Source organism: Mercenaria mercenaria, chromosome 14, assembly GCF_021730395.1.
Source record: "Mercenaria mercenaria strain notata chromosome 14, MADL_Memer_1, whole genome shotgun sequence".
NCBI classification, from domain to species: domain Eukaryota; kingdom Metazoa; phylum Mollusca; class Bivalvia; order Venerida; family Veneridae; genus Mercenaria; species Mercenaria mercenaria.
Window position 1 is genome coordinate 35,721,386 of NC_069374.1, and position 27,446 is coordinate 35,748,831.

Genomic DNA, 27,446 nt, shown 5'->3' on the forward strand with positions numbered 1-27,446 from the left:
TTGACCTAGATATCATCAAGGTTAAAGTTCTGACCAATTTTCATGAAGATCTTGTGAAATATATGGCCTCTAGAGAGGTCACATGGTTTTTCTATTTTTAGACCTACTGACATAGTTTTTGACGGCACGTGACCCAGTTTCGAAAGTGACCTAGATATCATCAAGATGAATGTTTTGACCAATTTTCATGAAGATCTTGTGAAATATATGGCCTCTAGAGAGGTCACAATGTTTTTCTATTTTTAGACCTACTGACCTAGTTTTTTAACCGCAGTTGACCCAGTTTCAAACTTGATCTAGATATCATCAAGATGAACATTCAGACCAACTTTCATACAGATCCCATGAAAATAATGGCCTCTAGAGAGGTCACAAGGTGTTTTTTATTATTTGACCTACTGACCTAGTTTTTTAAGGCACGTGACCCAATTTCAAACTTGACCTAGATATCATCAAGGTGAACATTCTGACCAATTTTCATGAAGGTCTCATGAAATATATGGCCTTTAGAGAGGTCACAAGGTTTTTCTAATTTTAGACCTACTGACCTAGTTTTTGACCGCACGTGACCCAGTTTCGAACTTGACCTAGATATCATCAAGATGAACACTCAGACCAACTTTCATACAGATCCCATGAAAAATATGGCCTTCAGAGAGGTCACAAGGTTTTTCTCTTATTTGACCTACTGACCTAGTTTTTGATGGCACGTGACCCACTTTCGAACTTAACCTAGATATCATCAAGGTTAAAGTTCTGACCAATTTTCATGAAGATCTTGTGAAATATATGGCCTCTAGAGAGGTCACATGGTTTTTCTATTTTTAGACCTACTGACATAGTTTTTGACGGCACGTGACCCAGTTTCGAAAGTGACCTAGATATCATCAAGATGAATGTTTTGACCAATTTTCATGAAGATCTTGTGAAATATATGGCCTCTAGAGAGGTCACAATGTTTTTCTATTTTTGGACCTACTGACCTAGTTTTTGACGGCACGTGACCCAGTTTCAAACTTGACCTAGATATCATCAAGGTGAACATTCTGACTAATTTTCATGAAGATCTTATGAAATATATGGCCTCTAGAGAGGTCACAAGGTTTTTCTATTTTTAGACGTACTGACCTAGTTTCTGATGGCACGTGACCCAGTTTCAAACTTGACCTAGATATCATCAAGATAAACATTCTGACCATTTTTCATAAAGATCCCATGAAAAATGTGACCTCTAGAGTGGTCACAAGCAAAAGTTAACGGACGCACGCACGGACGGACGAAGGACACCGCGCGATCACAAAAGCTCACCTTGTCACTTTGTGACAGGTGAGCTAAAAATGACTGCATGTGTATAACTATTTTGTTATAAAAGAAATAAAATATCAGGGAATTTATAAATCATGGCGAAAAAAAATTCGGAATTACATGTAATAAGATTTGGAGAAATCCGCAGAAAGATCACACTGGGCAGAAAGTGATTTAATTCAACCACCATGCAATGGCAAATGAGGATGACTTGATATTATGATGATATGATGATTGAAGAAGTTAAAGATGATGAAGCCCGCCAGCTTAACTCAGTAGGGAGACCGTTGTTCTACGGATCGTAGGGTCGCAAGTTTGATCCCCGGGCGGGGCGTACGTTCTCCGTGACGATTTGATAAAAGACATTGTGTCTGAAATCATTCGTCCTCCACCTCTGATAATTCATGTGGTGAAGTTGGCTGTTACTTGCGGCGATAGGTATAGAATCCAGGAACACTGGTTAGGTTAACTGCCCGCCGTTACATAACTGAAATACTGTTGAAAAACGGCGTTAAACCCAAAACAAGCAATAAAGATGATGATGATGACGATGAGTTACTGATTTGAATAGGTAGCGAATATATTTCATGATAATGTTACATATTACGAACTCATTTTAGTGGGTTGTAGTTATTAAAAATAGGTCATGAAAATTTATTTCAGATTGTAAAGGATGCATTATCGTGAAGCATCAGGTAAAACGAATCAAAGGTTAAAGCCAGGTGTTGGGTAAAGTAAGTTTTTACTCTATGTAAAAGCTGTTTATCAGGTGCTTTTTCAGCTCTTCGAAGAAGTTAAAACAAATATGATAAAAATTTAAAACAAAATACAAAATCCGTATTAAGTAACCTGCTCTGGTCGACAGATTTATGCCGCATGCTTCGAAGCTTCGAGCCACGTATACAGTCAAATGCAGCACACTGGGCAGGCTAATGTTTGTCAATGGACATCTGTCTCAGTTTTGACACTCAGTTATGAAATTGTAGGTATTACGGATTCTAACCTGAAAAGGGCATGACGTAAAGTTTCCTAGAATTTCTATTAGTATCATTAAACTTCATCATATATTTATAAACCACGCATTGACATATATTTCCGTATTGTATATTGAGTCGTACCCATCTGCATGGAGATAATACAGCCGACATTTTCTATCCCCCGCCGGCAAAGGGCAAGACTACAATAATGAAAATGTCATAATGATAGAGTATGGAATAATTTTGAGCGTTCATCGTCGTAGTTTCGTTAATATGTCACCATAGCATCATTATTTCGATGTTTGGAGCTGTAAATATGCGGCGATGGCCCTAACGAGACACCGTATATATGCACTTATTCTGAACTGTATACCGTTAAAATTAAATCTATGTGTTCTTTACAATGTCTCAAAACTGATTTTTTTTTAAGTAGTTCCGTTTAATTTCTGATATGTTACCGTTTTTCTTTCATTTCAATTTACCCAAGTTTTTTTTTTATATTCCGTGTACAATATGATATATTTAATATAAAATACATGTTTACTTCTTATGGGGCCTAATGGAAGATTAGCATAGCTATATGTAAACAGGCCACCTTCTATATATAAAGAATTTACTTACTTAATTACTTACTTACAGAAGTTCGCGTCTTTTATTTTTAGGATATCTAACTGAGATACATTTACATTTATTATTGTAAATATGCCACTTGTTTATTTATAATGTCAATAAATGATTCAACACTTTATACGAGCAGTATTCCCAGCTCGAAATAAAATAAATAAACCGTTCAACGAAGCATCTCGGTTAATATTGATAATTTTTATTCACCTTTTCATAAATTCGATACCGGTATTTATTTATACATTCCTTAAGTTTTTAAGACGACCTTCTGATATAAGATATTTGTTGTAAAATATATATCGATCCGTATGCGTATTTGCACGTTTTTCTTTTCGGTAATTTGATAGCTTAAACGTGCGTAGTTTTGTAATTAAGAAGAGAGATAAGACAGGTTTAAACGTGCTCATTAGGTTGCTAACGTATTACTTCCCATATTCAGGCGACAACAAATGGAAGATTTGCTAAATGCACTGGAATACTGTTTCATTTTCGTGAAGCAACTTTCGTATCCGACAGTTTTTACAATATTAGGTATGTAATGTTTAAATATAATATGTTTATCGGTAAATGAAATGTGTTGATTCATTGTAAAAATAAGGGGCGCTTATGGTATCCGTGTATATTCATATGGAATTAGTTTGTAACGGTGCAGTATCAAAGTATGTATACTTACATTTGATCAGTTAACATTTTCCAATACACTAAATTAAATCTTTATTTACACAAATTTATACTTCCATTTTCTAGTACAGGCATGCTTTTTCAACAAATTTTCCGTGACATATACAAAACTGTGTATATAAGTAGCATTACCGTACAATACCGCTTTTGAAAATGGCGTTTTCCTTAGACATGTACAAAACTGTGTATATAAGTAGCATTACCGTACAATACCGCTTTTGAAAATGGCGTTTTCCTTAGAAGCCGGAAAAATCACTTCAAATGTTACTAAATATTTTAAAAAAGATACTTCAAATAGAGCCTTAAAGTTTACTAAAATGGCAGCAGAGGCCACAGGCGTTGGAATGACAACCATTAGAAAAATACGAAAGAAGTCATTGCCTGGAGAAGGTCGAAATAAAGAAAATGTTGACCCATTACAAGAAAAAAAGCTGAAAGAGATAAAATAAATAAAAAAAAATACCTCGTAGGGCTCGAACCTATTACTCTCTATATAACTTAACAAAAACAAGTACTTGAATTCAAGCGCTTACACCACTGTTGTAAATATATATCACGATGAATCTATTTAAATTTTAAATTCATGAATGCAGAGAGAAGCGTTTTACGTACACTCATTTTCAATAATAGGTTGTGCCTCATTATGTATTATAATACAAAGGTCAACCATCGGTCAAGTTGCGTCCACTATATAGCGGGTTAATTCTGCGTGTTTTTATTTCTGCTTATACTGCGTGTCGAGGCTGTCACGCAGAAATAAATTCCGCACATTTAACTGTCAGCAGAATTTTTTGACGCAGAAATAAACTTTGATATTTCGCTTTATCGTTATCTTTATCTCACGAGTTTTTCGTCTGCTATCAAGTAATTCACACCGTATCGATTGAGGTTGATTGCTTTTGTTATTGTATAAATCTATTGTCCACGAATGAATGGTTACCGCTTCGGGCATGTAATCTTTACAACTGTATATCACAAAACAAGCTAGGTTTATGAAAAGTTTGACAAACGTTATATCAATTTTGAAAAAAATGAGCATTTTGCGATATTTTAAAAAGAAGGATCTTTTTCCGATGGGCATGGAGCACTATCAGAGCTATGTCGTAATTTTTTCTACCAGCAGTGTTACTTTTTCTGAAAATGTCTTTCAAAATGAATTACCGTTACTAGACCTACAGTATTTATTTTTCACTCTGATTTCTGAGCATGCCCTGTAATGAAAAGAAGTCAGATTTAAACATAAATCAGCTGCGGCAACTTCATTGTCCTAGATTCCGACCTAGATAATGCCACCAAGACATAACTGACGAGAAAGATGTGCATTTGAGTCGTTAAGTATGACGTAGTAAATTCGGTAGCTATTTCCCATGCGCAGAATTTACTTCCGGTTTATGCAAACCGCAAAAATTTGTTCCTGCTTTTCTCGAAGGTCGCAGAAATAAAAAAAAACCCGCAGCAATGAACTAGGCTCATTTTAGGAAAAACACCGCAGATTTCTTTTGCCCGTAGAATTAACCCGCTATACGGTAGACCTCTTACATTGTTCCATGATTAAAAAATAAGTTATTTTGAATATGTCAGTTTTTGTTATCATATTTTATCTAAAGGTAACCAGTTTTAAAAATTTACAGTGCATTTGCAACTTATTCTATGCATGATTTACCTTTTCCATATGCTGGATCAAGGGTATGACCTCTGGTTCACCAAATCTTTTAAATGCAACAACATACGAACATTCTTTTAAATAGGTGATATTCAGTTAGGTAATATTCAAGCAATTCTAAAAAATTAAAGTATTCCGTTGTTAGCAATGAAGGCGGCCAAGCCATTAAACTAATGAAGAGATGTTTCGATTTCAATCCAAATACGCATATACATAAAGTATTCCTTCTATCGTACTTTACGGCCATTTGTGTCTAACAGTGTTCTAGGTTTGTGTTCTAGATACAAAATTAACTTATAACCACTAAAAGGCCACACCCGAATGAAGCCACTACTATAAAATTCTGCTTATAAAGGACATTATTTTCATTTTCGAAGAGCTGGTACTCAGAAGGCTAAAGAATATTCATATAAATGGAGAGTTGCTCTATTATTTAGGGAATATATGTGTTTATAAATAAAAATTCCTGCAATTAGCTACAGAGGCCGATAACAAGTATTCGAGCTGCATACGGAGGAACACGAACCATAACGCGAAAAGGAGCTCGAGCTTTACGGTAACTAGAGTATACTTTCACTGATAATGATGTATTTTAAACTAGGCGCACCTGACCGCGAGACAGTAAGTTTTAGCTCACCAGAGCACAAAGTGTACAAGGTGAGCTATTGTGACCGGTCTTAGTCCGGCGTCCGGCATCCGTCGTGCGTCGTCAGTCGTGCGTCGTCCGTCTTGCGTCAACATTTGCCTTGTGAACACTCTAGAGGCCACATTTGTGACCCAATCTTTATGAATCCTGGTCAGAATGTTAATCTTGATGATCTCTAGTCTAGATTCGAAACTGGGTCATGTGGGGTCAAAAACTAGGTCAGTAGGTTAGATCAAAGGAAAAGTTTGTAAACACTCTAGAGGCCACATTTTTGACCCGATCTTTATGTATCTTAGTCAGAATATTAGTCTTGACAATCTCTAGGTCAAGTTTGAAACTGGGTCATGTGAGGTGAAAACCTAGGTCAGTAGATCAGATCAAAGGAAAAATTTGTGAACACTCTAGCGACCGCATTTTTAACCGAAACTTGGTCAGAATGTAAGTCTTGATGATCTCTAGGTCAAGTCCGAAATTAGGTTATGTGGGGTCAAAAACTAGGTCAGCAGGTCAGATCAAAGGAAAAGTTTGTGAACACTCTAGAGACCACATTTTTGACTAATCTTTATGAAACTTAGTCAGAATGTAAGTCTTGATGATCTCTAGGTCAAGTTTGAAACTGGGTCATGTGGGGTCTAGAACTAGATCAGTAGGTCAGATCATAGGAAAAGCTTGTGAACACTCTAGAGACCACAGTTTTCACCCAAGATTATGAAACATGGTCAGAATGTTAGCCTTGATGATCTCTAGGTTAAGTTTGAAACTGGGTCATATGGGGTCAAAAACTAAGTCAGTATGTCAGATCAAAGGAAAAGCTTGTGAACACTCTAGAGACCACATTTGTGACCTAATCTTTAAGAATTTTGGTCAGAATGTTAGTCTTGATGATCTCTAGCTAAGTTCGAAACTGGGTCATGTGGGGTCAAAAACTAGGTCAGTAAATCAGATCAAAGACATAGCTTGTGAACAATCTAGAGGCCATATTTATGCACCAGTCTTTATGAAACTTGATCAGAATGTTAGTATTGATGATTTCTAAGTCAGTTTTGAATCTGGGTCATATTGGGTCAAACACTAGGTCAGTAGGTCAGATCAATGGAAAAGCTTGTGAACATTCTAGAGACTAGATTTTTGACCCAATCTTTATGAAACTTGGTCAGAATGTTTTTCTTAATTATTCTAGGTTAATTTTGAATCTGGGTCAAGTGGGGTCAAAAACTAGGTCAGTAAATCAGATCAAAGGAAAATCTTTTCAACACTCTAGAGACCACAATGTAAGTTTGAAACTCATGAGAAGTAGTCAGAATGTGTGTTTAGATAATCTATAGGTCAAGTTTGAATCTAGGTCATGTGGGGCAAAAACTAGATCACTAGGCCAGATCAAAGGAAAATCTTTTCAACACTCTAGAGACCACAATGTAAGTTTGAAACTCATGAGAAGTAGTCAGAATGTGTGTTTAGATAATCTATAGGTCAAGTTTGAATCTAGGTCATGTGGGGCAAAAACTAGGTCACTAGGCCAGATCAAAGGAAAATCTTTTCAACACTCTAGAGACCACAATTTCAGTTTGAAACTCATGAGAATTAGTCAGAATGTTTGTTTAGATAATCTATAGGTCAAGTTCGAATCTGGGTCATGTGGGGTCAAAAGCAAGGTCACCGGTCAAATCAAAGGAAAAGCTTGTGAACTCTCCAGAGGCCACAGTTGTAACCAAATCTTTATGAAATTAAGTCAGAATGTTTGTCTTGATGATCTTTAGGTCAAGTTCAGCTCTTTGTCATGTGAGGTCAAAAACTAGGTCAGTACGCCAGATCAAGTCTGGTGATCGATATATAGGGCCATCTTGGCCCTCTTGTTTATTTTTCTCATTTTTAACTGCTCAAAATACTTTATGGCTCAAAAGACTACAAGAGACGTTTTCAGTTACTTGCAAATTTGATGCAAATTTTAGAAAACAAACTGGCAAATTTCTAAAATAAAGGCAACGAATGACAAATGACATCACCGTGACATAGGCCGTCCGGTGAAACTCCAAAGACTAATGGGTTTGATGACAATGAATTTAAACCTCTTTTAAGTGAATAGTTTCTTGGACATTTTCCTTTGCCTTTGAGTAATGACTAGGTTTCGCTACAGCAAAATCGAAAGATCAAGCTTTAAATATACTTCCATTGTCGTTTCATGATAATATTAATCCGACTTTACATAATGATATTATGCATCTAATTAATACCATAAAGATAAAAGAGTAGATTATCTCTCATAAAGAAGAGCTGACCTTTTTACTTGTTGTCAATGCTTATATGGATGAAAGAATACATTCATCTATGGTTATGAATTTATTTTTGACGACGTATTTAGCCTGCTGGCGGCAAGTGATTCTGCCTTTATGGCCAGTGCGGACCAAGATCAGCCTGTGCATTCATGCAGGCTGATCATGGTCTGCACTGTTCGCTGTTCAGTCAGGATAAAGGTTAAGTTATTGTACGTTCATCCGACTCTCTGTCGCACATGCTATGAGGACAATTAAAGCTAGAAATATCCGTTGCTTATATATCCTATCTTACATACAGTTAATTTTAAGTTCTGACTTTTATCAATGTTCTAACATATATTGATATGATAAATTTCAGCTTGCGTCCTACATTTCACGAACATGCGTCAAGCACTTGCCTTTCTCCTTCCATTAGTGCTTATATCAACCATAAGTACGGAAGAGAAGGTAGTTGTTACCGGGGAGTCTCGGTTCGAGTATGAATACAAGGTTTTACAGAAATTAGTGCAGCTTGAGGAAGGACAGTCCAAACTTGAAATGAAACTGAAGGAAAAAGAAAGTATCATAGAGTATTTAAACCAGGAACTGAAAGGTGAGACTTAGCAAATATTTCATTGATCGTATATTATATCTTTACTATATCAACCATTTCTAACAAAATAATACAGCTAATTTGCCATGATGTCATTTTAAGTATAAAGAGGAATAAACCTATCGCCTTTGTGAAACCTGTCTGAAGCTCTGCAAAGTTTGATCTTAAAAGAATAGCAGCTTGTTTCTCCAATGAATTCGAAGGGTTTGGGAAGACTTTGAACTTGACTACCGATGAGACTAAATGGTATTTGTGTATTTGTTTCTAAATTTTATGTAATGTGCACAAAAGCTTATCTATTTCTGAAACTGTTTTGTGAGAACTGATTGTAATATGTTATCATTATTATAAGATGTTAGACAAAAAGCATAGACTGGGTACATTCACTTTGAATAATGAAAATTGAGTATGTAAAAATATATCAAAGTGGTGGAGCTCCAACTTCTGACTAACTGTTCCATTAAGGATAATGAATACTTTTTAACATAAGTAGATTCATTATTGAACTTTAGCAATTCACAATACTTTATGCAATTAATTGTTTTAGCTGCTAAAATCTCGTATTTGTTTGTCTATGTCCCTTTAAGTAAAAACAAATACATGTTTGAAGTACATTACCCTCTAAAGTTAATTCACGTTGCAAGAAGATGAAAATATGAATATTTAGCACTTTTCAGCTTATTTCGTGTTATTATTAAATCTGAAGTACTAGATCTAATAATTTTATTAGTATGCATTAGCTTTCTAATATAACTTTAAAATATACATGTCGCGGGACTCGTCTTTCAGTGGTACAATCTACAGCAATTTTGTTTCTATTTTTATTATAAGCAGCTATGTCGGGGCGTCCGAGATCAAGTGGTTACCATCGCTGACAGTGAATCACTTGCCCCTCGCTGATATGGGCTCGAGCCTCATTTGAGGGAACCATCCATCTGGCTAACGGAAGGTTCCAGGCCCCGCTTTCACTAACGTTCTCAAAGTGAGAAAATTCTCAGCTCAAGATTGTCTCAGAATTGTCTGAGAATTGTCTCAGCTGAGAAATTTCTCAAGTTGGCTTTCTCTAAACATTTTCTCAAGTCTTGAGATTTTTCTCAGCTGAGCCGTATTTTTTAAAACATAAGCGGCCAAACATCCAAGGAGCCGCGTGAATTTTCCCACAAACACGAGTGCATAGTTGGGGGCAGTGGATTTATTCATTTATTGAGACGAAACGAAGCGTTGAGAAATGTTCATAAACAACATGTACAGTTTCGGGATATATCCAAACTGTATGTTTGTACAAAAGTTAGGCAGTGTGTTTTCAATATTATAATTAATCAGCTTCAAACCTGTCACTTTTGAACCAATCAAACACACAGTCGAGTGTACTACGTCATATTGCATACGTTTTCTTCACCAAATATGGGATTAGGTAAACACAGCCATATATGTTGTTACACTACACTACGTGTGACAATTTTATGTTATCGGGCATATGTTTATTGGAATCAGATATGCAGCCGTAAGTATATCCAGTATATTGTTTTTTGATTCACATATTAATTACTGCAGTTAGTGATTCATATCAATAATTGCAGGGGCATAAATAGCCATGCATTCTCTACTGTATGCATTTCAAACTTGAACAACACAATTTGTTCGAAATACTCACATTCTATTTTGTAGAAGATATCAAGCTTCTTTTTCCAAAGCATTTTGTCATTGCTGTCATGATTATAAATTAATTCTGTGTCTAACGTTTTTCGACAGGTACTCTGTGAGCAAACCATGTACATGTTTTTGAAAATGAAAGTGAAAGTAGGTAGAGCTGTCAAAATAAAAAAAAATGCAATATTTCAAAAATATAAAAGTTAATTAGATTTCTTAACCAGAGTAGATCTACCTAGATAAGTATGTTAGACGCACAACAAAAACAAATTTGAGAAAAGAAATGTGTTTGAAAAAAAAACAAAGATTGACATTTCTACAAGGTAGAATGTGGACTGTGAGTTAGAGGTACCGGTACATGTGTTTAGGACAAAATACAAAGTATACCCAAACAATGTGACCTTTATAGAAAGTATCTGCTATTTGTGTATATGTGCTATGAATATTATTGGTCTGTCAGGTATAATTTCCATTTATGAAAATTTACATGAGGGGGTCTCAAAGGCTTTACATGATCCTAGTTCTACTTTTCATTTCTACTTTCACTTTCAGTTTGAAATGTGTTCCATTTTTTAATTACATTTTTGCAGCCCTGTCACCCCCAGACTTCCTGAATAACCAATATGTTATGTCAAACAATAGCATAAACATTAGTCTCACTTGAGATTAAACTACAGGTGTCATATATATGCCTTGCTTATTCTTGTTTTAAAATGTTGCAGGTTTGTAATTATATTTCATAACTTGAGACAGGACTATATAAAAACTATTTTTGACTTAAGCATGGAAACAAAATATATTTTTGAAACAGAAGTTTGAAAATCTGTATGACAGAATAATAGCATTTTATGATGGGAAATTTCCAATCAGTAGAATATATATTTGTATATTAAAGCTTTTCCTTCTTTTACTGAACTCCTGTCTATATAGTAGATCTAAATAGAGACATAATACAAAATTCCTCAATAAAATGCTAATATAATTATTTTTTTTCTGTAGTAGATACAATAAGCATGCTAAATCCAATTATGAGGTGTATTTTGACCAATCTCTACCTGATAAAGATTTTTGTGCGGACTTTCAATTTTTTTAAGATTAACTTCCCTTAGTTGTTACTATGAATAACTTATATTGTAACATTTTTATAATTGACCCTAGGGAAAAACGAGACCACTTTTCTGTGGTACAACATAGATGTTACTCTCCAATTTTAGGTGTATTTTATTATATATAAGGTATCTCTACCTGGTAAGGAGTTTTTTAGTGGACTTTAAAAAATAAAAGACTCACAATGATTACTAAACAACCACAAAATTAACATTCCATTTGCAAATACAGCTGCTAGAGTAAACAAATTTGCTTTGACGGGCATATATTGTGACATGCTGGCACTCTTGTTCCCTGTTAGCTTTCCATTCCGTCTTTTTACAGTAGCCATATAGAAAAACATCATAGCTATACTGTTCATGAAAATTAATAAAATTTAGCAGTAAACTACCTCACTACTGACTTATTCTTTCTTCCACATCTTAAAACCCCTGATGCGGACCACAACTAAACGGTTCTTCAAAGCTTTCCCTAAAATTAATACTTTCAGACACGAAACTTGTCAGGAACTTTAGCCTTCAATTATAATATGCCTGGGGGGGGGGTAGCTATGTGTAACATGGCTCTTGTTACACAGCCTGCTGATGAAAATCCTCAGCTTATTATACAGAGGTCAGGCTTGAGCTATGTGCTTATTCAAAAGATGCTAATGACAGTGGATAATCCATTCTGAGTTGTTCTATGACCATTCACCAACCTTTCAAAACACTGATTGAACTGAAGGCAGTACATGTACTGGTGTCTGGCCTGTGATTTCAACTATAGACTATAGTATGTATTGACTAAGTTAATCTCAATGTTTCCTAAATTTGCAAAGTTTATTATAATTCAAACCATGCCTAAGATTTTAATTTTACTCAAAAGGAAATAAAGGAGAACAATAAATAAAATCATGCTTGCAACATAATACAGAAACCAAATTGATACCCTGAATGGAGGCACTTAATTTACAACCATTTGAAACTGACCAGTCTGATTTTGACCAAGTATTGGTTTGGTTTGAAACTTTCACTTATGATAATTTTGCATGCCTAGCTCAGAATATAAAGCACTAGACTATGAATCAAGAAAGCTTGTAAGTTTGATCCTTTGGCTATGCATGCAATATCTTTAACAGTTTGAGAGAAGAACTTGTCTAAGTCATTTGTCCGCCATTTCTTACTCACTTGCAATGGGAAGTTGTCTGTGAGCATAAGTCATTTCTAGTAAAGAATGTAGGAACACTTAAAAGGTTAACTGAACACCATTACATGACTGAAATACTGTTGCAAAATTGAATCATATTGAAACAAAAAACAAATAAAGGAAATTTTGCTCCATAAATGCATAACAAAAATAAAATTTGTGATAGGGTACTGTATATTATATGGAAAAAACAATTCCTTTTCAGATTGATGTACCTCCTCCTGATGTCTTTGAATACAATATATCTGCTATGTGAAAGGAACAAGCTGCAAGATATACTGTGGAAGTGGGGGCCTGTGTAAAAACATTTTTTTTAAAGAATATAAAAAATCTGACACTAAACTACTGAAAAGGTGCACAGTGGACATTTTTGTGTGTATAGACTTTCATCAAGATTCTGAGAAAATTGATTTATTAAACAAAAAAAGTCATATTGTGTCTTCAAAGCTGAAAAGATAAAGATCTTAGGAAACATTAGGACTCAAGAAAAGTAATGGGGTAATGAAACTGTAGTGTTCAACATTTAAATTTAAAAACACACTGTTGAAAACTAGCCAACATGTAATTGTCACACTTTTTTGGGTGCACAGGGGACACAATTAGCTATATAATTTAATATAACTTTAACACTTAGGCCCTTGCTAAATTTCTATAATGAACTTGTCCATTTTACAAGTTGGACAGTATTATTAAGTGTTAAAAGGGGTGCTAACCAAAAGATACTGACTGAATGGCGAACAGTGCAGATCAAGATCAGACTGCACTAATGTGCAGGCTGATCATGATCTTCACTTGTCGCAAAGGTAGGTCCACCCATGAACAGCATGATAAGGGTTAAAACTGCTTGAGCCATTCAACTGAAATTGCAAATATTTGTTGACTACATTGATTGGATATATGTAATTTGCCCCAAAACACTTTATAACACTGAACTGAAATAAAATAAGGTGAGAGAGAAGAAAAAAAGCTTAACTATTTTTTAAAAAAAAGGCATTATCTTTGTTTACATTAAATTTAAATGTGGCTGTCAGGTTGTTAGTTAGAAATATGACACATTAATTTCTTGTTTTCGAATTTTAATTATTGCATTTATGTATCAAAGATTGGCATGGGTGAAAATGTTACTGAAAATATTTAATCAGTTTTTATTGATTAACTCCCTTTTTGGCTTGTGCAGTATAAAGTTATGTGCATAATTGAAAGTTATGTAGTACTTTTCTAACCAACTGATAAACATTCTGTTTTTGAAAAGTTTGTTGCATAAAGTTATAGGAGTTTTTTTTGTAATTTACATGGTGTAGGCCTTTAAGCTGTTTACTTTAAAACCCACCTTGTATTTTTGATAATTTCTTATGTAATTAAGTCATTAATTTCTAATGTTTTCTCTTTTAATTGACCCTAAGTGGCAGTTCTTGTTAACTACAAAACCATCTACTATTATTGGTTAACTAATTATTGGAATAGTGAGCATTTTAACATTGTTTCATCACAATGCACTCCTTTATGGGAATAGAAAGGCAATAGCACATTTAACTATTAAAAGTAATTATTAAACTATGTCATTTGAATGAAAACAGCCTTAGACACACCTGAAAATCAGATAAATTTGAAAATACATGCAAAGTTTTAAAAATGTTTTTGGATTTAAGTTATAACATTTTCTTATTTTTATCTTCATTTGGTTATAAATGCAACTGATTGTTTTTGACAACATTAACATCTGTTGTCAGGTGTGTTTCGTCCCAATTTAATTTTGTGACCCATACAGTGTTTCCAGGACTCATCAGTAAGAGAAACACCATCAACTTGAGTCAACGACATACATTTAACATGTGAACAGAAGTTAATTATAAACATTTTCAAAGGAACATAGTGAACTGGAACAGTAAATGGAAATTATAAAAGAAATGAAAACCTGTACATTTGGCATTTCATAGTTCTTTTAAAAAATCAAATTTATCTGAGGAGACAGTGAATATAAAATTTTACTTAAAATTATTGTTGTAAATCATACTGAAATCTAAAACTTACTGGTAATATAATTTTGATCAATAGCATAGAGTTAAGATTTTCTGATATTTTTGAAAAGATTTGAAAAACATTGTACTTTAAATGTCTAACCAATATTTTAGATCAAATTATGAAACGCCATATTTATTTATAAATGAATAAAACTGTTGTCAGCTTATAAAAAATTCTGTTAACTTTAATAAATTATACTTAAATATTTTTCATTGTTTTTGTGTCCATCAGTTTTTCTGCTTATTCAACTACATCATGCTATTTGCCACTTGCTAAGTGTGAAATATCTTAGGTATAGATGCTAATAGTTAACAGCACTGCAAAATGCAGAACAAAATATTTCCAAATGCTTATTAATGAATGATTTCTTATAAACAAGCTGGTGTATAGAGCCGTATGTGACATCATGCCATTATGTAATAACTTTTATCACTTGACATGGTTAGAGACTAAACCTACAATCTCCCACTGAAGTGGTGGGTCATCTACCACTTGGCTACTGAGGCCTATGAGGCAACAGGGCTTGATTACTACCAAGTGGAGATTTTGTTTACTTGATTACTACAAAGTGGAGATTTTGTTTACTTGATTACTACAAAGTGGAGATTTTGTTTCAGCAGTAGGTTAGCTTAATTGGTAGAGTACTAGTCCTGTATGAGAGGGTCCCCAAGATTGAGCCCTACATGCAGTAGACTGACTGCACTTTTCACTCAGTCTGTTCAATTAACTAGGTTCACAACATTGGACTGTGACTGTTTTATAAATTAGAGGAGACTTTTATATAGCAGGGGAGTTTATTATGGTATTGGACTTGATTACCACAAAGGGGAAATTGTTTCAGCAGCTTGTTAGTTCAGTTGATAGTGCGCACACCCTGTAAACAAGGGGTCACGGTTTTGAGCCAACCACTAACTGCTCATTTTTATCACCCCTTTATAATAACCCCCAAACTGTGAAACGAAATTTCACAATTTTATTGTGCGCCAAGAATAAGGACTTCTAGGGACGTTACTGCACAAGTCAATATATCTCGGTACGAGCGTTTTTGGTACGAAACATAGGCACAGTAAAACGTCTACTGTACTTAATAAATATTGTCTTCAAAGTTGTGTAGCATTCAAGACGAGAAAGAAACATTTTAGAACACTCAGTAAAAAGGTTTGAAAATGTTGTTCTTGTGGTAAATAAATTGCTGCATGTGTTTTAAAAGCGTACACAGTGCCCCTAGCAACAATCGGTCATTTTAGTTTTACTTGGATTACTTCCCTTGAAATTAAGAAATTACCGTCTCTCACGACGTTTGTTGTCATTCATGTCATGCTGGTGAACTGAACGTGAAACTGGCACCGACTACGGCGGCGGCGTATATTGTATCATCGAAAAGTCGCCATTTTGTTTCTTTGAGAAAAGCATTGAGACAGCTCAACCCTTGACTCAAGAAATCTGAGAAAAATCTCGGCGCGGAAGTTGAGATTTTACTGAGAGATTTTTAGTGCAAGCCAATCTGAGAAAAATCTCAAGCTGAGAATCAAAGTTGAGATTTTCTCAGACTTGAGCTGAGATTTTGACTGGAGAACGTTAGTGATAGCGGGGCCAGGCCCCGCTTTCACTAACGTTCTCAAAGTGAGAAAATTCTCAGCTCAAGATTGTCTCAGAATTGTCTGAGAATTGTCTCAGCTGAGAAATTTCTCACGTTGGCTTTCTCTAAACTTTTTCTCAAGTCTTAAGATTTTTCTCAGCTGAGCCGTAATTTTTTAAGACATAAGCGGCCAAACATCCAAGGAGCCGCGTGAACTTTCCCACGAACACGAGTGCATAGTTGGGGGCAGTGAATTTATTCATTTATTGAGACGAAATGAAGCGTTGAGAAATGTTCATAAACAACATGTACAGTTTCGGGATATATCCAGATTGTATGTTTGTACACTGTTGTACAAAAGTATGGCAGTGTATTTTCAATATTATAATTAAGCAGCTTCAAACCTGTCACTTTTGAACCAATCAAACACACAGTCGAGGGTACTACGTCATATTGCATGTGTTTTCTTTACCAAATATGGGATTACGTAAACACAACCATATGTTGTTACACTACGTGTGACAATTTTATGTTATCGGGCATATATTTATTGGAATCAGATATGCAGCCGTAAGTATATATTGTTTTTTGATTCACATATTAATTACTGCAATTAGTGTATTCATATCAATGATTGCAGGGACATAAATAGCTATGCATTCTCTACTGCAGGCATTTCAAACTTTGAACAACACAGTTTGTTCAAAATACTCACATTCTATTTTGTATAAGATATCAAGCTTCTTTTTCCATAGTATTTTGTCATTGCCGTCATGATTATAAATTAATTCTGTGTCTAACGTATTTCGCCAGGTACCCTGTGAGTTGAAAGTGCTGCAAACCATGTACATTTTTTTGAAAATGCAAAATGAAAGTGAAAGTAGGTAGAGCTGTCAAAATGAAAAAAAAATGCAATATTTCAAAAAATATAAAAGTTAATTATAATTCATTAACCAGAGTACCTAGATAAGTATGTTAGACACACAACAAAAACAAATTTAGAGAAAAAAATGTGTTGAAAAAAAGAGATTGACATTTCTACAAGATAAAATGTGGACAGTTAGAGGTACATGTGTTTAAGACAAAATACAAAGTATAACCAAACAAGGTGACCTTTATAGAAAGTATCTGCTACTTGTGTATATGTACTATGAATATTATTGGTCTGGCAGGTATAATTTCCATTTATGAAAATTTACATGAGGGGGTCTCAAAGGCTTTACATGATTCTAGTTCTACTTTTCATTTCTACTTTCACTTTCAGTTTGAAATGTGTTCCATTTTTTTAATTACATTTTTGCAGCACTTTCACCCCCCGACATCCTAAATAACCAATATGTTATGTTAGACAATAGTGTAAACATTAGTCTCACTTGAGATGCAAACTACAGGTGTCATATATAGGCCTAGCTTATTCTTGTTTTTAAATGTTGCAGGTTTGTAATATATCATAACTTGAGACAGGACTATATAAAAACTATTTTTGACACAAGCATGGTAACAAAATATATTTTTGAAACAGAAGTTTGAAAATCTGTATGACAGTATAATAGCATTTTATGATGGGAAATTTCCAATCAGTAGAATATATATTTGTATATTAAAGGTTTTCCTTCTTTTTCTGTACACTTCTGTATATTGTAGATCTAAATAGAGACAGAATATGAAATTCCTCAATAAAATGCTAAAACATGTTGGTTTTTTTTTTAATCATTATGAAAGAAAAAGCTGTTTCAATTGTAAGGCATCCCTGAAATGTCACAGATTTTGATAATGGTTTTAAATGCTCATTGTCAATGCATATGTTTCAAAGTATGCTATTTAATATTATATGTTTATATATTTTATATGTGGTTTATATAATACACACCCACACACAGTTTTATTAAGATTCTTGTAGATATCAAAATTATGTAGCTAATAATTATAAGCTTATGTATATGCACCCAATAAACATTGATCTTGTATACCTAAGTCTCAGACTTAGTGCTTAAGATTTTCTATATTATCAAAATCTTTGTGTAATTTAAAGATTGATATTCCTTCTTATAAATGGATTAAGGTATATTTAAACCTGGTTACAGAGCAATTTTATATAATTTATATCAGGTCACAGCCAGCTGATGAAGATCCTCAGCTTATACAGAGGTCAGGCTTGAGCTATGTGCTGATTCAAAAGATGCTAATGACAGTGGATAATCCATTCTGAGCTGTTCTAGGACCATTCACCAAGGTTCCAAAACACTGATGGATCTGAAGGCAGTACCTGTATTGGTGTCTGGTCTGTGATTTCAAGTATAGTATGTATTGACTGAGTTAGTCTCAATGTTTCCTAAATTTGCAAACTCTATTATAATTCAAACCATGCTAGATTTTAATTTTAGTCAAAAGGAAATAAAGGAGAACAATAAGTAAAAGCATGCTTGCAAAATATACAGAAACCAAATTGATACCCTGAATGGAGGCACTTCATTTACAAACATCTGAAATGGATCAGGCTGATTTTGACCAGTATTGGTTTTGGTTTGAAACTTTCACTTATGATAATTTGCATGCCTAGCTCAGAATATAAAGCACTAGACTATAAATCAAGAAAAGTTGTAAGTTTGATCCTTTGGCTATGCATGTAATATCTTTAACAGTCTGAGAGAAGAATATGTCTGAAGTCATTTGTCCAACATTTCTTACTCATTTAAAATGGGAAGTTGTCTGTGAGCACAAGTCATTTCTAGTAAAGAATGCAGGAACACTTGATAGGTTAACTGAACACCATTACATGACTGAAATACTATGGCAAAATTGAATCATACTGAAACAAAAAAAAATAGGAAATTTCGCTCCATAAATGCATAACAAAAATAAAATTTGTGATAGTGTACTGTGTATTATATGGAAAAAACAATTCCTTTTCAGATTGATGTACCTCCTCCTGATGTATCTCCTCGAATACAATATATCTGCCATGTGAAAGGAACAAGCTGCAAGATATACTGTGGAAGTGGGGGCCTATGTAAAAAACATTTTATTTAAAGAATATAAAAAATCTGACACTAAACTACTGAAAAGGTGCACAGGGGACATTTTTGTGTGTATAGACTTTCATCAAGATTCTGAGAAAGTTGATTTATCAAACAAAAATAGTCAGATTGTGTCTTCAAAGCTGAAAAGATTAAGATCTTAGGAAAACATTAGGACTCAAGAAAAGTATTGCGGTTATGAAACTGTAGTGTTCAACATTTAAATTGTTTTTTGTTTTTTTTTTTTCACTACATTTGTGAAGAGGGTTCCATCACAAGATGCAACATATTGCCTGATATTGGTAAGAATGAGATGTAGTTTATGAAAAAAAAGTATTTTGCTTTAAATGTGCAGACTTTAAGTTACATAAAAATCAAAGCTCTAAAAATAAAGCTTGATTAAAAAGACACACTGTTGAAAACTAGCCTTCATGTAAATGTCACACTTTTTTTGGGTGCACAGGGGACACAATTAGCTATATAATTTAATGTAACTTTAACCCTTAGGCCCTTGCTAAATTTCTATAATGAACTTGTACGTTTTACAATTTGGACAGTATTATTAAGTGTTAAAAGGGGTGCTAACCAAAAGATACGGACTGAATGGCGAACAGTGCAGATCAAGATCAGACTGCACAGATGTGCAGGCTTATCATGATCTACACTTGTTGCAAAGGTAGGACCAACCATGTACAGCATGATAAGGGTTAAAACTGCTTGAGCCATTCAGCTGAAATTGCAAACATTTGTTGACTACATTGATTGGATACATTGTGTATATGTAATTTGCCCCAAAACACTTTATAAAACTGAACTGAATTAAAATAAGGTGAGAGAGAAGAAAAGGCTTAATTATTTAAAAAAAAACTATAGCCGATAGATATATATTGTTGAAGGCATTATCTTTGTTTACATTAAATTTAAATGTGGCTGCCACGTTGTTTGTTAGGAACATGAGACACATTATTTCTTGTTTTCGAATTTTAATTATCGCATTTATGTGTCAAAGATTGGCATGGGTGAAAATGTTACTGAAAATGTTAAATCAGTTTTTATTGATTAACTCCCTTTTTGGCTTGTGCAGTATAAAGTCATGTGAATCATTGAAAGTATATGTAGTACTTTTCTAACCAACTGATAAACATTCTATTTTTGGAAAGTTTGCTGCATAAAGTTAAAGGGTTTTTTTGTATGAAATTTACATGGTGTAGGCCTTAAAGCTGTTTACTTTAAAAACCTCCTTGTATCATTTCTAATGTTTTCTCTTTTAATTGACCCTGAGTGGCAGTTCTTGTTCACTACAAAACCATCTACTATTATTGGTTAACTAATTATTGGAATAGTGATCATTTTAACATTGTTTCATCACATTGCACTCCTTTATGGGAATAGGTAGGCAATAGCACATTCAACTATTAAACTAATTATTAAACTATGTCATTTGAATGAAAACAGCCTTAGAAACACCTGAAAATCAGATAAATTTGAAAGTACATGCAAATTTTTAAAAATGTTTTTGGATTTAAGTTATAACATTTTCTTATTTTTATCTTCAGTTGGTTATTAATGCAACTGATTGTTTTAATCAACATCTGTTGTCAGGTGTGTTTCGTCCTGATTTAATTTTGTGACCCATACAGTGTTTCCAGGACTCATCAGTAAGAGAAACACCATCAACTTGAGTCAACAACATAACTTTTAACATGTGAACAGAAGTTAATTATAAACATTTTCATAGGAAGAATAGTGAACTGGAACAGTAAATGAAAATTTAAAAGAAATGAAAATGATAACCTGTACACTTTGGCATTTCATAGTTCTTTTTAAAAAATCAAATTTATCTGAGAAGACAATGACAGTGAAATATAAAATTTTACTTAAAATTATTGTTGTAAATCATACTGAAATCTAACAACTTATTGGTAATATAAATTTTATCAATAGCATAGAGTAAAGATTTTCTGATATTTTTGGAAAGATTTGAAAAATATTGTACTTTAAATGTTCAACCAATATTTTAGATCAAATTATGAAATGCCATATTTATTTATAAATGAATAAAAACTGTTGTCAACTTATAAAAATTTCTGTTAACTTTAATAAATTATTAGAACTTAAATATTTTTCATTGTCTTTATGTCCATCAGTTTTTCTGCTTATTCAATTACATCATGCTATTTGCCACTTGCTAAATGTGAACTATCTAAAGTATAGATGTTAATAGTTAACAGCACTGCAAAATGCAGAACAAAATATTTCTAAATGCTTATTAATGAGTGATTACTTATAAACAAGCTGGTGTATAGAGCCGTATGTAATATTATGCCATTATGTAATAACTTTTATCACATGACATGGCTAGAGACTGAACCTACAATATCCCACTGAAGTGGTGGGCCATCTACCACTTGGCTACCGAGGCCTATGATGCAACAGGACTTGACTACTACAAAGTGGAGGTTTTGTTTAAGCAGTAGGTTAGCTTAGTTGGTAGAGTACTAGTCCTGTATGAGAGGGTCCCCAAGATTGAGCCCTACAGTAGACTGACTGCACATTTTACTCAATCTGTTCAATTAACTAACTGCACACATTGGACTGCGACTGTTTTATAAACTAGAGGCATTATCCAGGAATAGTCCCCTCTATGTACACGACTTCTATATAGCAGGGGAGTTTCTTATGGTATAGGACTTGATTACCACAAAGGGGAAATTGTTTCAGCAGCTGGTTAGTTCAGTTGATAGTGCGCACACCCTGTAAACAAGGGGTCCCGGCTTTGAGCCAACCACTAACTGCTCATTTTTAACACCCCTTGATAATAACCCCCAAGTTGTAAAACGAAATTTCACAAGAACAAGGACTTCTAGGGACGTTACTGCACAAGTCAATATATCTCGGTACGAGCGTTTTTGGTACGAAACATAGGCACAGTAAAACGTCTACTGTACTTAATAAATATTGTCTTCAAAGTTGTGTAGCATTCAAGACGATAAAGAAACATTTTAGAAACAGTAAAATTGTTTGAAAATGTTGTCCTTGTGGTAAATTAATTGCTGCATGTGTTTTAAAAGCGTAAACAGTGTCCCTAGCAACAATCGGCCATTTAAGTTTTTACTTGGATTACTTCCCTTGAAATTAAGAAATTACCGTCTCTGACGAAGTTTGTTGTCATCCATGTCATGCTGGTGAACTCAACGTGAAACTGGCACCGACTACGGCGGCGGCGTATATTGTATCGTCGAAAAGTCGCCATTTTGTTTCTTTGAGAAAAGCACTGAGACAGCCCAACCCTTGACTCAAGAAATCTGAGAAAAATCTCGGCGCGGAAGTTGAGATTTTACTGAGAGATTTTTAGTGAAAGCCAATCTGAGAAAAATCTCAAGCTGAGAATCAAAGTTGAGATTTTTCTCAGACTTGAGCTGAGATTTTGACTTGAGAACGTTAGTGAAAGCGGGGCCAGGTGGCAGCCCGTGATGGAATAATGCACGGAGAAGGAACTGGGGTTTTCCTCAACCATCAAAAGCCTGAAAGTCGCCATGTGACCTATAGTTTGACGTTAAACCCAACAAAAAAGAAAAAATAACAGTTACTGTAAAATATAACTGGATTTTGAGAGAGTCAGTGCCATTTTTATGACCTAAATGAAATATGTGAGCATACATATGGCAATATTAACACTGTATCCTATCGATCTTTAAAGTTACATGTATACGTATCCATAGCAACAGGAATGTTAAAAAATATCTTTTTCCAACCTCTTTCTTAATTTCTTTTAAAAAGTACAATTAAGTTTATCTTCCCATTTCATATGGCTTCAGAACATTTTTTTCAAGTACTTAATTTTGTTTTATTTTCATTAACTTAAACAAATATCAAGACTAGATCACGCAAAAGCCTGGAAATATGTATTTATTTCATATGAAGACTTTAGTTGACTACTAACTTCAATTTCTTAGTTATAAATATTATCAGATAAGAACATTATAAATCAGTATACGTCAAGTTCATATATAAAGAGAATGCTATAAGATAAATCTAACATAAAATATTTACTAATAAAATAATAAAAGTATAGCTTTTAAGTCTATAGCAGTAGCTTATTAATAAATACTGCTCAGAACTCTTTTTAACCGCCTCTGTAGCCTAGTGGTAGAGCGTCCGCTTCAAGTGCGGGAGGTCGTGGGTTTGATCCCCGGCCGCGTCATACCAAAGACGTAAAAAATGGTACTAGTAGCTTCCTCGCTTGGCGCTCAGAATTAAGAGCGTAGTGCTAGGACTGGTCAGCCCGGCGTCAGTATAATGTGACTGGGTGGGGTATCACGTCACGTGTCTACGGCGTGATATTCCAGTGAGGCAGCACTATAAAGTCGGGCACTGTGCTCACTGCTACAAGTAGACACCGTCGTTTATATGACACACACACACGCACACGCACACACACACACACACACACAGAACCCTTTTAATAATGTCATTTTTTATTTTTATATAAAACAGCTGAAAAATTAAATACTCATTGACATTTTGACATGAATCCTTGTTTGCGTCGCTTTGAAAGTTTCATGAAAACGAATGATGATGAATACCTAATATGAAATTAAATGTTGAATGTAAAACATGTAAATCTGTAACGTTTACATAGAATGAGAAATACATCAATGTAAAGCTATGCCCGATTTCTTATTTTATCATATCTTTTTTGATAATAAATCTAGAAGCTTGGTATATTTCAGAGGCACATGCATCTCTTGAATCTCTTAACGACGTTATTGACACAATGGAGGCGGAGGGATCTGGTGGAGGTGAAACATATATAAGATGGGGACGAACAACTTGTCCTGGCACTGGAACAGAGCTTGTCTATGAAGGTTATGTCGGCGGATCTCATTACACACACAAAGGAGCAGCAGTAAACTACCTCTGTTTGCCTAAAGATCCATTATGGGCGACATACAATGATGCCGCACAAAGTCTCAGGGCATTTGTTTATGGTGCTGAATATGAAAGACCCGATGAATCACCAACCACGTTTGAGCATGATGTTCCCTGTGCTGTTTGCCTGGTCAAAAGAGCACCAGTCCTTATGCTACCTGGAAGAAACGACTGTTATCAGGGTTGGACTTTGGAATACCATGGACGATTAGTCGCCGGATATTACGACCATCCTGCTGCATCTGAATATGTTTGCTTGGATGAACATCCAGAGAGCATAGAAGGCGGGAATGCCAATGAAAATGGAAAATTATTTTATTCCGTTGAAGGGAGATGTGGATCGCTAAAATGTCCACCGTACGTAAATGGACGTGAGCTCACATGCGCTGTGTGCTCTTATGTCCCATACAAAAAATCCCGTGACAACAAGAGGAGACACTGGACTATTAGCAAATAGGTTGACATTTACGCAGCAGGTATTTATGAACCGAATTAAAAAGCATATGCAAAGTATTTCGTTGAAAATACACAGGCAATGTGTTTGGCGTCATTTATCAACGACTAAAGATTTGTGTTAGAATGTTGTCAGTCACTTCCAGAAAACATGTCAGCGATGGTATAGATCGTTTGACAGGTTCCTTGACTTCTGTTATTTAAATCTAAAAAAAAGTTCTGTTAGTAGTGTGTCTGAAATCGTTTGTCCTCATCAGGTTAATGTTAAGAAGTTGTATGTTTCTTGCAAAGACAGGTCAGTACTGATGCATATCCTGAAAGCTGGTTAGAGTAAATGACCACGGTTATATAACTGAAATACTATTAAATGTTTATAATATGTTTACTGGCATAATACCCAAGGAATATTGTATACACTAATGACTAAAAGACTGTGTAATTACTGAAATAAACATTTAAAAGTATTTGTGTGCAAATGACGGAAGAAAAGCAAGTGCCTGTTACATTGCCAAACAGACTTTTCCTAAAATTTCAAAGTTGAGCAGTAGAATGACCTTTGTATAATACTTTGAACTTACTTTTTCAATTCATGAAATTTTGAAACATTTATTAAAAATACTTATTCTCATAAATTTTTGAAATATTAATTGAACATACTTATTCCCAACAAATCTGGAACATAACAAGTAACTTATCTACTTTGTTTATTTCCATGTATCATTAAATTTTGTATTTCTTTAAACAACTACTTTTTGTTGGCATCTTGCACGATGCGTCAGCGTTTGTAGTATCATAATGGGCCAGTGGGACTGGAATGTTTTTTATTTTTATTTCACCTTCCACATGAAGGCTATAATAAGTACAAGATTATGGAAATACATTAACCGGACATCTGTTTAATTTTTGTTATCTTCCATAATAAGATATGCTTTTGTTTTGGAGAGGCGACTTACTAAATAACACAACATGTACGATGATGTCGTACAACCTGTACAAGTAATGCTCACAGCTTCGATGTAACAGATTAAATGCTAAATGTAGGATTTAAGTGATTTGCACACATTGGACCTGTTTCACGAAAGATCATAAGTTACATCTTGAGACACTCCCAAAGGATTATAAGTACGACATCATTATGACACTTTTATTAAGCAGCATGTAAATAAACAACAAATATCAGTCTAGATTAAAACAAAATATAAAGAAAGCTCGATCAATAGTCAGTGGCTATTACGACGTTTAGGATCTTTCAAATGTCAGAAATTCTTGTTTTGTTTATGCATTACGTAGATTTTGTCTAGCTTCTTATTCATTATTGTGTATTCATTTTCGTACGAAATCGGCAGTTTCTTTAAATTAAGCAATGCTGTAATTCATGATTTAAAAATAAAGCAAAACGAGCCTGGAAATCGAACTGGAGACGTTTAAGTTCGAACTGGAGTACGTTTACCGAGGAATTTGTGTTTTTATGATAGTAAAGAAAAATATAAGAATCGTGATATATTGCAGTCTGTGGGTGTTGGTTCGATACCCGACAGCGTTACTCTACGTTTTAGTATCTTATTTTTAAATTTTCGTGGTAAACATAGCATTATATCCTTATGACAGAGCATCCAGCGTATTGATACAGTTTTTTTAATATTAGTACAAATGTATAAAATATTTTATGGAAATTATTAATGAAGCATTATGAATGTTTTTTGCTTTGAAGTGTAATATTCGTTGCAAAACCGATGAAAACTATCTTTGCATAATAACATTGAAACCACGGTATGATTCTACAACTCAAAACATTCCAGTTTCATTAGTTGAGAAAGTATTTTTCTCAAACACCCCTTATCATGCCTAATTTTCCTGTTAACATTTTTTGACATGATTGAATTAGAGGACGATTTGTGTATCGATAGGCGTGCAGCAATTTTCGACTTTGGTATTTTCACTTTTCCCAGTTTTCTTTCAATATCAGATACGTAATGGTCGCCTACATGCGTCGTAGAATCATTTTATAAATGCTAAGATAGATCAGATATTATAATTATTTACTTGGACAAATTTGATTGTATTTATTAGGTAAGATTCAAGCCAGCGTGATAAAAGATCATTTAGATGATATAGTTTCATTCTGTACAAGAGAATACTAATATTATGATCAAGCAAGTCAAAAGCCTTACGACAATCAAGGAATACACTACCTACAATTTTTCCTTAATCAGTATCATTCGCAAATTTATCAGTTAATACAGTAAGAGACATTTGGCAAGTATATAATTTTCGGAAGGCAGATTGAGTTTTTAGACAATAATGCAACTTCATGCAATTTTCATTTAAATTTCATATCAATCACTGCTTATTTACACTTTAATATATGAAATAACCCAGTTTTGTAATGAATTTTGGTATATAATAAAACTATTTTAAACTATATTAAACTATAAAAAATTGAGACTAAACGTTTAGTGTTGTATTTAACAATATAAACTATATTTATTTTACCATACATGCCTGTTAGAGCACCTAAAATGCATCTAAATCTCATTTAATAATACACAAAAACGAAATTGAACAGGGAGGCACTGTTGTCGGAAGTACTGTACTAGAAATTAGTAGCTTAGCCAGTCAGTTTCAATTCGACTATTCGAAGAACAGGTATCAATATTGCTCTAATCCGTTCATCGGTGTCCGCATTGATGTCCTCAAATGTCGTGTGTAGGCTTGTATCGCAGTAAGCACTTGGATGAAT

General features: G+C 34.1%; 1 protein-coding gene and 2 long non-coding RNA genes across 3 annotated transcripts; all 3 read left to right on the forward strand.

Annotated features, from left to right (window-relative positions):
- Positions 1 to 3,278: 3,278 nt before the first annotated feature.
- On the forward strand, positions 3,279 to 27,108 carry LOC123527260 (uncharacterized). Its single transcript, XM_045306610.2, has 3 exons — positions 3,279 to 3,437; positions 8,528 to 8,761; positions 24,055 to 27,108. Exons 1-3 carry the CDS (start codon positions 3,356 to 3,358, stop codon positions 24,708 to 24,710), a joined length of 972 nt encoding a protein of 323 aa, XP_045162545.2. The 5' UTR covers positions 3,279 to 3,355; the 3' UTR covers positions 24,711 to 27,108.
- LOC123527262 (uncharacterized) lies at positions 12,097 to 14,932 on the forward strand. The gene is made up of 2 exons (XR_006681683.2): positions 12,097 to 12,289; positions 12,909 to 14,932. It is a non-coding gene; the product is annotated as an uncharacterized LOC123527262 (long non-coding RNA).
- On the forward strand, positions 16,713 to 19,567 carry LOC123527261 (uncharacterized). Its single transcript, XR_006681682.2, has 3 exons — positions 16,713 to 16,874; positions 18,414 to 18,604; positions 19,218 to 19,567. It is a non-coding gene; the product is annotated as an uncharacterized LOC123527261 (long non-coding RNA).
- Positions 27,109 to 27,446: the final 338 nt, after the last annotated feature.

Excerpts from the sequence above, each read along its gene's own strand:
- LOC123527260 (XM_045306610.2), top strand. The coding sequence starts at position 3,356 with ATGGAAGATTTGCTAAATGCACTGGAATACTGTTTCATTTTCGTGAAG. Across the intron at positions 3,438-8,527 it reads GACAGTTTTTACAATATTAG|CTTGCGTCCTACATTTCACG; the intron begins GTATGTAATGTT and ends GATAAATTTCAG. Across the intron at positions 8,762-24,054 it reads TTTAAACCAGGAACTGAAAG|AGGCACATGCATCTCTTGAA; the intron begins GTGAGACTTAGC and ends GGTATATTTCAG.